This window comes from Pan troglodytes, chromosome 18 (assembly GCF_028858775.2).
Source record: "Pan troglodytes isolate AG18354 chromosome 18, NHGRI_mPanTro3-v2.0_pri, whole genome shotgun sequence".
In the NCBI taxonomy this organism is placed as follows: Eukaryota; Metazoa; Chordata; class Mammalia; order Primates; family Hominidae; genus Pan; species Pan troglodytes.
Genome location: NC_072416.2, coordinates 18,753,453 through 18,767,052, shown reverse-complemented (window position 1 = coordinate 18,767,052; position 13,600 = coordinate 18,753,453). Strand labels below are relative to the sequence as shown.

General features: G+C 48.4%; 1 protein-coding gene across 6 annotated transcripts in view; it reads right to left on the bottom strand.

Moving 5' to 3' along the window:
• Positions 1 to 10,208: 10,208 nt before the first annotated feature.
• The window catches only part of LOC129135305 (BOS complex subunit NOMO1-like), a 62,321-nt gene continuing 58,929 nt past the window's right edge, over positions 10,209 to 13,600 (bottom strand). For 5 of the 6 annotated variants that reach the window (XM_054668959.1, XM_054668961.2, XM_063796782.1 and 2 more), the window contains 2 exons: positions 11,276 to 11,368; positions 10,209 to 10,852 (listed from right to left, as the gene is read on the bottom strand). In XM_054668959.1, the coding sequence (XP_054524934.1) occupies positions 10,721 to 10,852; positions 11,276 to 11,368 (225 nt within the window). In that variant the 3' untranslated portion in view covers positions 10,209 to 10,720. The remainder of the gene's footprint in view (positions 10,853 to 11,275; positions 11,369 to 13,600) is intronic. The other variant, XM_054668964.2, reaches the window with a different exon arrangement.

The window sequence follows — 13,600 nt, the reverse complement described above, 5'->3', positions numbered from 1 at the left end:
CAATAAAACTTTATTTGTAAAACAGACAGCTGGCCAGAGTTGGGCAATGGGCAGTAGTTTGCCCCCCACTCCCCGCCCGTCCGTCCTATTCCTTGGCTTTTTGGGGTACATCAAGGAGTGCAATCTGGATGCTGGGCTATTTTATGGCCACTGGGCATAACCTTAACCTGGGCCTTTTGTCTGTTAACCTGGGTCAGTGGCTACGGTGAAGGTCGGGCAACCAAGGTTTAGAGGGCTCAATACACATTCACGCCCACAAACCAAACCAGGAAAAAGATGTGCTAAGTTGAGCATATGACACTGTTGGTACTCAAATGGTTTTTTTTTTTTTTTTAAATAAATGTTTAAGTAAATTTTTTATTTTAGAACAGTTTTAGAAAAATGGTGAAAGCAGTACAGAGAGTTTCCATGTACCCCATAGCTTGATGCATTATGAACTAAAGTCCATACTTTTTTGGGGGGGGTGGGGACAGGGTCTTGCTCGTCACCTAGGCTGGAGTGTGGTGGTGTGATCATAGTTCATGGCAGCCTCAACCCTCGACCTCCCCTGGCTCAAGCGATCCTCCATCTCAGCCTCCCAAGTAGCTGGAAATACAGGTGCCTGCCACCATCCCCAGAGAATTTGTTTTTGTTTGTTTGTTGAGACAGGGTCTCACTCTCATTGCCCATGCTGGTATACAGTGGCACAACCATGGGTCACTTGCAGCCTTGACTTCCCGGACTCAAGTGATCCTCCCATCTCAGCCTCCCGAGTAGCTAGGACTACAGGTGCACACCACAAGCCTGGCTAATCTTTTGTATTTTTTGTAGAGATGGGGTTTCGCCATGTCGCCCAGGCTGGTCTTGAACTCCTGGGCTCAACCCATCCGCCGGCCTCGGCCTCACAAAGTGCTAGGGTTACAGGCGCGAGCCACCGTGCCTGGCCACCTAAAGTCCATAGTTGATTCTGATTGCCTTAGTTTTTGCTTAATGTCCTTTTTCTGTTCCAGGATACCACATGGAGCATTTTGAGGAGTGCTGGTCCGGTATTTTGTAGAATGTTCCTCAACTGGGATTTGGCAGATGCTTTTCTCATCCTTAGTCTTGGCTTGTGTGTGTTTTGAGGAGGAGGACCACAGAGCTTAAGAATCATTCTCAGCACTCTGTATCAGGCACGCATTCTCTCAAGATGACTTGCCGCTATTGATGTTGACTTTGATCACCTGGCTGAGGTAGTGTCTGTCCGTGTTCTCCACTGTAAAGTTACTCTCTCCTCTCTTTTCACACTGTACTCTTTGGAAGACAGTCACTATGCACAGCCCACACTTAGGATGTGGGAAGTCTGCTCCACCTCCTTGATGATGGAATAGCTATATAAATTACCTGGGGCCGGGCACGGTGGCTCACACCTGTCATCCCAGCACTTGAATGGGAGGCCGAGGAGGGTGATCACTCGAGGTCAGGAGTTTGAGACCAACCTGGTCAACATGGTGAAACCCCGTCTCTACTAAAAATACAAAAAATTAGCCGAGTGTGGCAGCGCATGCCTGTGATCCCAGCTACTCGGGAGGCTGAGGCACAAGAATTGCTTGAACCTGGGAGGTGGAGGTTGCAGTAAGCCAAGATTACATCACTGCACTCCAACCTGGGCAACAGAGCAAGACTCTGTGTAAAAAAAAAATTAAATAAAAATAAATAAATAATCTGGAATTCTTCTGCCTGGGAGATTTGTCTCTTCTCTCTTATCTGATCATTTATAGCAGTATGGAATCATGGGTATTTATTCTTTGAATTCTAATCCAATAGTACTTTTTTGGGGCTCAAATTGTTCTGGCTTTGACCCTGGGAGCTTTTCCATTGGCTCCTGTGTCCCTCTGAGATGCCCCATCACTGCAGCAGTTTCATTTTGTTTCATTTAGCGCCTCCTCACCCTGTGACCCTACGAGATGCTTCAGGTTCTTCTTATCTATTTCCTCCCTCGGTCCTAGGATCGACATTTGTTCAAGAAGCCTGGTTCCTTTTATTGGAGAATGGTATTTATTGGAGAACAGAGACCTGGGCACCAGAGGTTTGTTGCTACTGGGGTATCCTTGCTTCTAGGCTCTCTTTGCTGACAGCCAGGATTAGTAACATGTGTGTTACTAATTTGTGTATATGCACATATCTATAAATATTTCTCTATGTAGCCATCTGTATCTATATTGAGCTAAACATGTGTTCATACTGATGCCTGCCACTCTAATCCACTGCCACATGGATCACTCCAGCCTTGCCTGCTTTGCTGACCTGTAAACCTCCCGCCCCCCACCCCATCTATTACTTAATGAATTTCAGTAAGCATGTGAGGTGGGTGGTTATGAAAACCATTTTTGACCTATATATAAGATGGCAGTTTCGTCTGATTTCTCCTAAATAGAAGACGAGTGTGAAATGGTAACATGGTGTCCGTAGGAGTCATATGGATGGACCATGGCCAACCATATTATTAAGGAATATTCATGCATTCATCCATCCATCCATCCATCCATCCATTCATTCACCAGTGAATGAGTAAAGCATTAGGTATTCACCACACTGTCCTCTCCTGGACTTCCCCCTACCTCACTGGCCACTTCCTCTCTGTCTCTTGGGCAGGGCCCTCCTCGCCCATCCTCTGAAGGTTGCACTGTCCCAGGGCTTGGCCCCCAGCCCTCTCCTTTTCTCAGTCTTCATAAGGATACCTATTATTCAATCCCGTGGCCTCATCTGTCATCCAAAAACACTCCCAGCTCACCACATCTCATCTCCAGCCGTGATTTCTCACCCAGGCTGCAGACTCGGGTGTCTGATAAGCATCTCAAACTCATGATGGCCAAAACAGAAGTCTCAATTTACCTACACATTTCAGTGTTCAGCTAGAAACAAATGATTCACTTATCGTTGATTCCTGCCTTCCCTCACCTCCTGTATTAAATACATCAGCAAAACCTTTCTGCTCTATCTCTGAAGCATAGCCCCAAGCTCACCACTTCCTGCCACTGTTACTTCCATCACCCCAATCCAAGCCATTGCTGTCTTTTGCCTAAACCAACACAACGTCCTCTTTGCTTCTCTCCCTAAATTCATTCTTGCTTCCCAATAATCCAATCTCCTCAAAATTTAAAGAAGCAATTGTTTAAAAACATACATCAGATCACTCCCCTTTCCCTACTTAAACCCTCCAATGCCTTCTGTTGCCATTAGAATAAAATCTAAACTCCTTTCCAGGGCACCCACATGACCCGGTCCCTGCCATCGTTCTCATCTCTTCCTCTCAATCACTTGACTCTGGCCACCCTGGCCTCTTTGCTATTCCTGAAACTCACGGAGCTCATTTCCTCCTGGGGGCCTTTGCAATTATGGTCCCCTCTGCCTGGGCAGCTCTTCCCCCAGATCTTTGCATAACTGGCCCTTCCCCTCCTCAGGTCTCAGCTCAAATGCTGCCTCCTCAGAGAGACCTTCTATGATACCAATCATCCTCTGTCACATTGCCTTGTTCTGCTTCTTTTCTTCGTAACGCCTGGCATTATCCAATAACTTCTAATGTGTGTGTTTACCTTTCGTCCTCCATCAGCACTGTGCTCCTAAGAGCTGAGGCTCGGTCTCTCTCACACCACTAAACCCCCAGTATGCCAAGCAGCACCCAGCACAGGGGAGATGCTCAGTTAATACTTGTTGAATGAATTAATGATGCTCCCCCTAAAACTAAACTTTACAAAGCACCCACTAGACAACAGGTTAGAAAACATTTTCTAGGCCAGGCGTGGTGGCTCACACCTGTAATCCCAGCACTTTGGGAGGCTGAGGCAGGCAGATCATCTGAGGTCGGGGTTTGAGACCAGCCTGGCCAACATGGTAAAGCCCTGTTTCTACTAAAAATGCAAAAATTAGCCAGGCTTGGTGGCAGGCGCCTATAATCCCAGCTACTAGGGAGGCTGAGGCACGATAATCATTTCAACCCAAGAGGCGGAGGTTGCAGTGAACTGAGATCACACCACTGCACTCCAGCCTGGGTGACAGAGAAAGACCCCATCTCAAAAACAACAACAACAACAAAATGTCTTCTGTAAAGACCCAGATAGCAAGTATTTTAGGCTTTTTAGGCTACCTGGTCTTTGCCACAACTACTTACATCTGGCACTGTCAGGCAAAAGCAGCCATAATCTGCAAATGAATGGGCATGGCTGTGTGCTCATAACACTTTATTTATAAAACAAAAACAGTGGGCCATAGTTTGCTAACCCCTGCACTAGCCCAGTCTAAGTCTTGAATATCATCTGTGTAATTAATTCACAGTGAGGAGTTCTCCACTGTAATAATTACTCATTCCGTGAATGCATACCACTCAGGTGAGGCGTTCTTGAAACTCTGAGAGGCAAGAAGCAAAATGTTCTTTCTCCATACCCAGGCACACTCCAGTCTGTGAAAAGGAAGCAAGAGAGGCAGGCTGCAAGTTTGATCACTGGGTGGCTGCTAGCCACCTCTCCCCCTCAGCTCCAAGAGCAGAAACAGGATGAAAATGCAGCAGCTGCCGGCTTCTGTCCTCTTGCCAGCTGCCTCTCTTGCAAGACTAGACAGGGAGGGGCAGCCGCCAGTCTCCGGAGGCACAGACTGCACAGAATTGAGGATCACTTGTTCCAATGCATTCATCTTATCTTACAAAATCTTCAAATTCCAAAAAGCACACGTAAGAAGGGCTGCTGTTTCATTCACACAGTGAAATATTGTGCATCTGAAAGAATATGTAGATGGGTGGCATCTTCAATAACCCCAGGATCACAGACGTTTAAATTTCACCCCTTCTACTGCTGTAAGGCACAGCAGAAGGAGTGTAATTTAAACGTCTGTGATCCTGGCTGGGCGTGGTGACTCCTGCCTGTAATCCCAACACTTAGGGAGCCCAAGGTGGGAGGATTGCTTGAGCTCAGGAGTTCAAGACCAGCCTGGGCAACCTAGTGAGAGCTCATCTCTACAAAGATTTAAAAAAAAAAATTAGCCAGGTGTGGTGGTGCACTCCTGTAGTCCCAGCTACTCAGCAGGCTGAGGCACGATGATCCCTTGACCCTGGGAGATCAAGGCTGCAGTGAGCTGTGATGGTGCCATTGTACTCCAGCCTGGGGAACAGAACAAGAACCCATCTAAAAAAAAAAAAAGAAAAGAAAAGTTCATATTCCAACCAAGATCTCACCATTGTATCATCAAGCATAAACACCTGCCCCCACTGAAAAAGTACAGAGGAAGGCAGTCATATCATATCTTCCCTCCTGACCTCAGCAAGTTCCAGGGCAGGAAGAGTCTCGCCACCCCAGCACACAGTAGGCCCACTGGAAAATTAGTGCTCCCTTCTCTAGGCATTTCATTGTCATGGTCATAAAGTCAGGATGATTTTTCTAATGAAAGAGAAAGCCAAAAATGGAGGCTGATTTTTTTCTTTTTTCTTTTTTTTTTTTTTTTAGTCTCACTCTGTCGCCAGGCTAGAGTGCAATGGTGCGATCTCGGCTCACTGCAACCTCCGACTCCCTGGATCAAGTGATTCTCCTGTCAGCCTATCGAGTGGCTGGGACTACAGGCGCCCACCACCACGCCTAGCTAATTTTTGTATTTTTAGTAGAGACGGGGTTTCACCATATTGGCCAGGATGGTCTCGATCTCTTGACCTCATGATCTGCCCATCTCAACCTCCCAAAGTGCTGGGATTACAGGCATGAGCCACCACACTGGGCCTGGAGGGTGATTTTGACCAGGCCTTCTCAAGTTTTGGAAGGAAGTGGAGCTGACTTCTGTTGCTTTTGCCCACCCAGGATCACTTATTCCTCTGGGTAATACAGCACCCCAGGCACAGGGGCCGCCTGTCACATGAGCGTGGGCATGGCTCATGTGCGGCCAGGCCCCAGTGATTCTGCAAAGGTTGCCCATAAGTCCTTCCCCCGCCCCAGGACTGGCATGTGATGTGGTGGGATGGAAGCTGTCCTTCTGCTGGGTCTGCAGATGGGGGCAATGTAAAGCCTGACATTGCCAGATGATGTCAGAAGCAGAACCCATAGGCAAAAGCCAGCTTTCCAGCACTCCACTCTCAGTTTCCTGCCATCTCCACTTCTGTGGATGTGTGCCCGGCATCTGCCTCTGCCCCTGCCTCTGAGAGCAGTGACTGAGCAAACAGTCCTGGACCTGGTTGAAAGGATGGGCCTGTCTGTTTCTAGCAGAGTGGTCTTTCAGAAAGCTGATTCCTGAAAGTTGGCATCAAGGGAAGCAGAGCCAGGAGGTGGAAATTGAGACTGGGTCCCGCTATGCATGAAGCCAGAGACTCCTGGATTTCTCCGTTACTTGACCAGAGGAATGCCCCATTTTGCTCAAGCTAGTTGGAGTTGGATTTCTGTTACTTGAAACCAAGAGAGCCTTAACTAATACACAACTAGAAATGCATCCATGGTCACTGCCCATTCATGTGACAGACATTTATTGAGCACTATTCCAGTTACCTAATGTTGCATGAGTTACCCCAAAACTTAGAGGCTTAATTCAGTCGTATAAGATATTCACAGATCCCGTGGGTCAAGAATTTGGGAAGACACTGTAGATTGAACTTTGTTCTCTGCTTTGTCTTTCTTGGAAAGAGAGGACACAGCTTGAAGTCATTACTGATTTGGGACTGTGTGTAACGCATATCTGTGCTTCATTGTCACTGTGTTTTTAAGTTTTCTAAAATTAAAACAGCTCATTTTTGGGGGACATAAAGAACCTGGGAAGAGCTCAGCTGGGCAGCACTGACCTGGGGTCTCTTGAGTGGTGGAAGTCGGATGTCATCTGCAGCTGCACTCACCAGAAGGCTTGACCGGGGTGGGGAAATTCGCTTCCAAGCTGGCTCACTCACATGGTGGCAAGCTGTACATGCTGGGGGCCAGGGGCCTCACCCCTCCCCACGAGGCTGCCTGAGCACCCTCACGCAAGGCAGTTGGCTTCCCGAGAGCCAAAGTGCAATGCCTGTTATGACCTAGCCCGAGAAGTCACACATCATCACTCACTTCCACCACTTCCCACTGGTCGCACAGAGCCAGCCTGATTCAGTGTGGGAGGGGACCACACACAAAGGCAGTGTGCATCCCTGGGGGCCATCCTGAGGCTGGCTGTGTACCACAAACACCCGCCACATGCCAGGGAATGGACACACAGCCTTTGACCCCCACTGAACATCAGCCTAAACAGAAGGCAACCAAGCAAACCTTATCCCCCAAACTCTTTCCAACTCCTCCCTTAGGACGGCCCCTGCTTTTAAGTAAAGGGAATCGTGCCTAATAATTGTTCCTATTAAGGAACTAGATCTCAGGGTTTGGTCATGGAGCTCTTTGGTTACAGAAACAACACTGATGAAATAATCGAAGGTCCTCCACCATTCTCACCCCCAGCCATGACCCCGTCCGCTGCACACAGTGCTCCACGTCACTGTGCCTTTCCTAACTTTACTACAGCTTATACCTGCCTCTCCTGTACAACATCCATGTGACATCCATCTCTAAACCTCTGAGTCATCCCTAGACAAGCTGGCATGTGACTACATCATCTCATTTCATACATCAAGGGCAGGAAAACATGGTGGTTAAGAACTCTTGGACCTGGGTTCAAACCCCTGCTCTGCCACTTGACAGCTGCAAGACTGTTCAGCCTCAGTTTCTTTCTCTGAAAAATGGGGCTGGAAGCATACCTACTTCATGAACTCATGAAGCATCCACATGCATGCAAGGGCACGGCACAGCGCCCGGCACACAGTAGCTCAAGAAAGGCTGGTTGTGCCTGCTGGTGTGCTTGATCCAGAGAGGCAATCACTCATTTGCTTTTTCCTTATTTCCTGAATCTTTGTTTCTCACATTTAGGCCATTAGAGTTAAGCAGAAGGACTGCCTCTTCCTCCAGCCATCTCACCAGTCCTTCCACATACACATGCACAAACACACACACAAACACACACACACACACACAAACACACACACACACATGTTCTCATGCTACCTTCGGCCCTTCCCATCTCCTGTAACCCCAGAAAAGAAGACCGAGGTGAAGCCGTTGCCTTAGAATGGCACTGCCCTGGCCAGGTGTGGTGACTCATGCCTATAATCTCAGCACTTTGGGAGGTTGAGGCAGAAGGATCACTTAAGGCCAAGAGTTCAAGACCAGCCTGGTCAACATAGCCGAGACCCTGTCTCTACAGAAAAATCAAATCAAATAAAAAGCTTTGAATTAAAAAAGAATGGCACTGTCCTAAAGCTCCTGAGGTGTCCTCATCAAGGATTTATGGTTGTTTTTACGGCCACTTTAATAGGCAGAAATGTGCACAGAGCAGAGTTCCCCAAGAATCTGCCATCTTAGACCATTTTGTTTTTTAAATACCTCAGCAAACAAGTCTGTCTCATATGACTTTTGTCCCATTCCAAGTCTAATAACAGCCCGGGTGTGGTGGCTCACGCCTGTAATCCCAGCACTTTGGGAGGCCAAGGTTGATGAATCACCTGAGGTAGGGAGTTCAAGACCAGCCTGGGCAACATGGTGAAACCCCGTATCGACTAAAAATACAAAAAATTAGGCGAGCATGGTGGTGGGCACCTGTAATCCCAGCTACTCGGGAGGCTGAGGCAGGAAATCGCTTGAAACCGGGAGGCAGAGGTTGCAGTGAGCCGAGATCACGCCACTGCACTCCAGCCTGGGCCACAAGAGCGAAACTGAAAAAAAAAAAAAAAAATCTAATAACATTAATGTTTACTTCTCACAGGAAGATCAGAGGAGTTCTGTCCTGAGATTGCCAGAAAAATGATGAACAGAAAATTATACACAACCGAATAGGCCCAACTTTCAAATGGACTGAGAATGACCCACACAAGTTCCACCGAGGCCAAGGGTGACCTGCAGCCAGCGACAGGGAAAGACTGCCACTTACTGGCGGCCTCCGGAACTGGATGGAGTGTATTGACAATTGTATCTTTCGCAAGCTCTTAACCTTTATACCGTCAATAAAAACCCCATTAACATTTAAAAGGGATGTTTCTGGGCGTCCACTTGGAATAAGAGTTGGAAAACACTCCAAGAAGTGGATTCTGTATTAATATCACATCTGTCCCGGATCTCCAACACTGTTCACTTTCCTTCCACGGTGCCAACACCAAGCTAGCTGATAGGTGGGAACAGGGCAGCTCTGCGGTTGGCCCCCAAGAGCCAGGGAGTCCCCCAAGCTGACCCCCTGGGGTGGCAGTGGCACCTAACAAGAACTTCCACCTTGTTTTCCCTCTCTCCGTTCTTTGTCCTTTCGGACTCTGCTCACGCATCACATCCAGAAAGTTCCCTAAGCTCTCCAGTGGAATGAGAACTCTGCTCTGTGCTCCTGTGGCCCTCCATGTTCCTCCACCTGGAGGCCCTCGGCTCCCTGCATTACCCCTGTCTACTTACTGACTTGCCTTCTACCCAGTGATGGGCCATGTGCTGTGGGGGAACACGCTGTGTGCCCATCTATTCGTTCCTCTGTGCGTGTGTTCATTCATTCCTTACTGAATGCCCACCACGTGCCAAGCATTGGGGTACGAAGAACAAGGCAGACGGGGCCTCCCTGGCCTCTTCCAGCTCGCTGTAGAGTGTTGTCTACCCTACTCATCCTCACATACCCATGCCTGTCCTATGTGGCACTCAATAAATGTCGGATGGATGGATGTGTCCCCTCCTTCAATATCACTTAATTCACTTGATGACTTCCTGTGAGGATTAAGTTTAGCTGTTAAAATGCTGTGACTTCCTCTGGATCTCTGATGCAAGCCGGCAACCTTTAAGCCTCACCCGGCCGACGTACGCATTTTGTTTGGCCAAAGTGTGTGGTTTTTTTTAAAAAAACACTGCATTTGTGGCTAATGTTTAAAATTGGGAAAATTTCACGTAAATCTTTGTTTTTCTGGCTTCTCTAGAAAAATGAACGCACATTTCTGCACAGCAGGGGTGAGCCAGAGCTGAGTCCCTAAGCTTCCCTTAGACGTGGTGGGCACACTTCAATTTGCCACAACCTCCACTATCTCCGATTTCTCTATCACTGACGCCAAAAGCTGCTGGGGACCATGTCGGCTGAGCTCGTGTTTTTCCTGCCCCAGCCAGCTTCACTCAGGACTCTGACTTGCTCTACATTTGGCTCAACTGAAGACCCCCGGGGGTTACGCGCATGTCATCCAAGAAATACATCTATGATGAGCTACAACACAAATGAATGGGCCATTTTATTGATTTTTACCTCCTAATAGTGGATAGAGGTTGCTGTGGTTTCCAGCAGGATCTCAGATGCAAAGGGAAGTGAAGAAAACAGATGAATCCCTAGGGTACCCCGCCATGGAACCAAACACCACGTCAACTGGAACTCTTCTTGCAAATGAAGGCTGAAGATCAAGAATGACATTCTCACACCACAGCACAGCTTAAATACTTCTTTGACAAAAATAATAATAAATTACATTTGACTCAGAAAATAAATTCTGTTCAGCAGAGTGACAGGAGGGTCCATTCACTGCATTGCACGACGGGCTCTACGGAGGGGTGAGGATGGGTGCAGAATGCCACAGTGACAAGGGACATGGGGTGCGGGCCCAGCAGCACAGGCTGAAGTTAGCTGACGCATGCTTTTGGCTTTTATCCCACGGGCGGGTGGTGGCCAGACCCCTGGCTGTGGCCTGTCCCAAGTGAGACTCCAACTGTCCCCTTCCTCCTCACGTCCGCCTTGTCTTCTGTTTCTTGGCTTGTCTCTTTGCATCTTCCGGGCCGCTATTGTCAGAGGCTGCCTGGCCGAGCGCGCGGACTCCCTGTAGCCGGCTTGTCAACTGCAGCAGCAAAGGAATGAGCTGGAAAAGAGAGAAAGTGTGAGAGAGAGGGGTACAAAGAGGAGGCTTCTGCCAGATGAACAGCGGAGCCTCACTTCTCAACACACCTTCTTCAGACATGATCAGCAGCTGCCACGTGCTAATGGGTGGGTTTCAGTTCAAACGAGGCAGGCCTCTTCCTAATGAGTCCCCAGGGATGGGCTGGCCTCTCTCTGGGCCTAACATGTCCCTAGAGGTGTTCCAGGTTTAAGGATTAGGAGATGTTACAGAAGTTTACAGCCTTGAAAGGAGACCTAAGTCTGGACTTGAGGCCTTCACAGGCCCTCCCGACCCTGAAATGTGATTTCTGTGACCCTGGACATCCCTCTGCTATCACTCCTGCAGCTGTGAGGACTCGCTCTCCCTGACATGCCCGCCATCTCCTGAGGCCTCTGGATTTCCTACCTTGTCATGGTTGTAACCGGCCAGCAGAACCAGCAGCGTCAATGGCAGGGCAATGTAGGATCCTTGTGCGATGTCCTGTTCAGGCAGCTTCCTCTGCAAACACCGAGAGCCCCATCACTCCTCACCAAGGCCACACGCTTATCCATCATCCACAATGCCACAGCCACCACCCACCCAGCCTTCCAAAGTGGCCACTCGAGGACACCCAGGGGCCCTCATGATCCAAATTCCTTCTATCCAAAGGAAGGAACCAAAGTGATTTGGATATATTTTCCCATGAATCCTCTTCTGCCCAAAGCTTCACTATTTGCTTCTGAAACTCAGGGACAAAGAGATTCCAATGACAAGGCATTCCTCAGCCTCTGGACCCTCCTCCCAACTGAGGAAATGAAGAGATGCAGCTATCAGAGAGTCTTGGTGGTTGAAAAGCAATTGGGTGTCAGTTTGTTGAGTCCCAGCAACATGCAGGGACTTAGTCCTACAAGGATGTGTCAAGAATACAGTTCTAGACCCAGGGCACACAGTGATGGGCAGCTATTCCCAGCCAGTACGGTCTAGTGAGGAAGCAAAGCAGGCACTGCTACTAGCATCCCTGTGGCCACTCTCCCTTTCTCCCAATAGAACCCCCAACTTTTATCTGGGCCACCGACAATACAGATCACCTTTCCCAGCCTCCCCTGCAGCAGGCGCAGCCCTGGAACTAAATTCTGGCCAATGGTACAGGAACAGAAGCGGTAAGTGCCACACCCTGGCTGGACCCTAGGGAAGTGGTGTGCCCTCCCTTTTGCTGGGCGGACAGCATTTGGCCAATTGCCCCATTTTGGAGAAAAGCAATGCACTGGAACAGCGCAATGAGACAGAAGGGGCCTGGGTCCCCTGACGCCTTGGAGCTACCAGACTATCTCTGCACTGGTCACTCCTGGACACTTGACATGAGACAGACATTTCCATCTTGCTAAAGCCCCTGAAATGCTGCGTTCTAATCCATCAAGCGAACCTATATCCCATTGGCCCACTCTACTCTCATAAAGGAAGCAAATAAATGGAAGGAGAACTTCCCAATAATGATAAAAACAAGTTAATGAGCCAGAGCAATGTTCTCAGTGTAGGGTACCGGGACACCTCTCTCAGAGGTTCCCGAGGCCACAGCTATTTTCAGCCAATAGTAAGATGTGATGTGCCTTTTCCGCCCTCATTCATTCGCAAGCGCACAGTGGACTTTTCCAGAGGCTACGCACCCTGATGTCATCACGCCCACAGCTAACGGAATGTGTAGCTTGTGAGTTCTTGCGTTTTCAACATCTCAGTTTTAATTACTATTATGATAAATATACACATAGATAATCCATGCAAACTCAAACTCTTTAAAATCCTCAATAATTTTTAACAGTATAAAGGGGTCCTGCAACCAACCCATCCGAGAACTGCTGGGCTAGAGAGTGACTGTGGGGGCCACTGTACCTGGGATGCCCTTTCATAAATGAAAGAATAAGGGCAGGAACAGATTTCCATCTCCAACTGCCTACTCCTGTATCTTTGGACATCTCTTAGATCTCAACCCATTTTTCCACTGAAGTAAACACTTACTTAAAAGTTTAATTCAGGCCAGGTGCAGTGGCTCACGCCTGTAATCCCAGCACTTTGGGAGGCCGAGGTGGGCAGATCACCTGAGGTCAGGAGTTTGAGAACAGCCTGGCCAGCATGGTGAAACCCCATCTCTATAAAAATACAAAATTAGCCAGAAGTGGTGGTGCATGCCTGTAATTCCAGCTATTCAGGAGGTGAGAATCACTTGAACCTGGGAGGCAGAGGTTGCAGTGGGCCAAGATCGTGCCACTGCACTCCAGCAGGGGCAACAAAGCAAGACTCTGTCTCAGAAAAAAATAATAATGAATAAATAAATAAAAGTTTAATTCAGCAGGAATTAGAGTGATTCAGTCTAGGCTCAGGTCCCAGGCCTCACTGGGTAAACTCAGGCAACCACGTTGAGACTCAGTTTACTCAACTATGACATGGAGATCATATGAACAACACCCACTGGGGGTGGATGCTGTGAAACTTGATGAAAGGAGTATGTGAAACGCTCAGCAGGGCACGGAATACTGAGTAAAATCCAGTCGCAAGGCTGTGGGCAGTCACATCAACAAAGAAGGAAACCAATGTGCTTACAAAGCCCCCGTGAACGTGCAATGCTGAGCCACTCATCACGCGGTGGGCAGAACGAGGTGGAAACCATGTGGCTTGAGACAAACCGCCTCACTTGAGTCCTGGTTCTGCTAACACTCAGTAAGTGACTCAATCTTTCTGGGCTTCTGTGAAAATGGG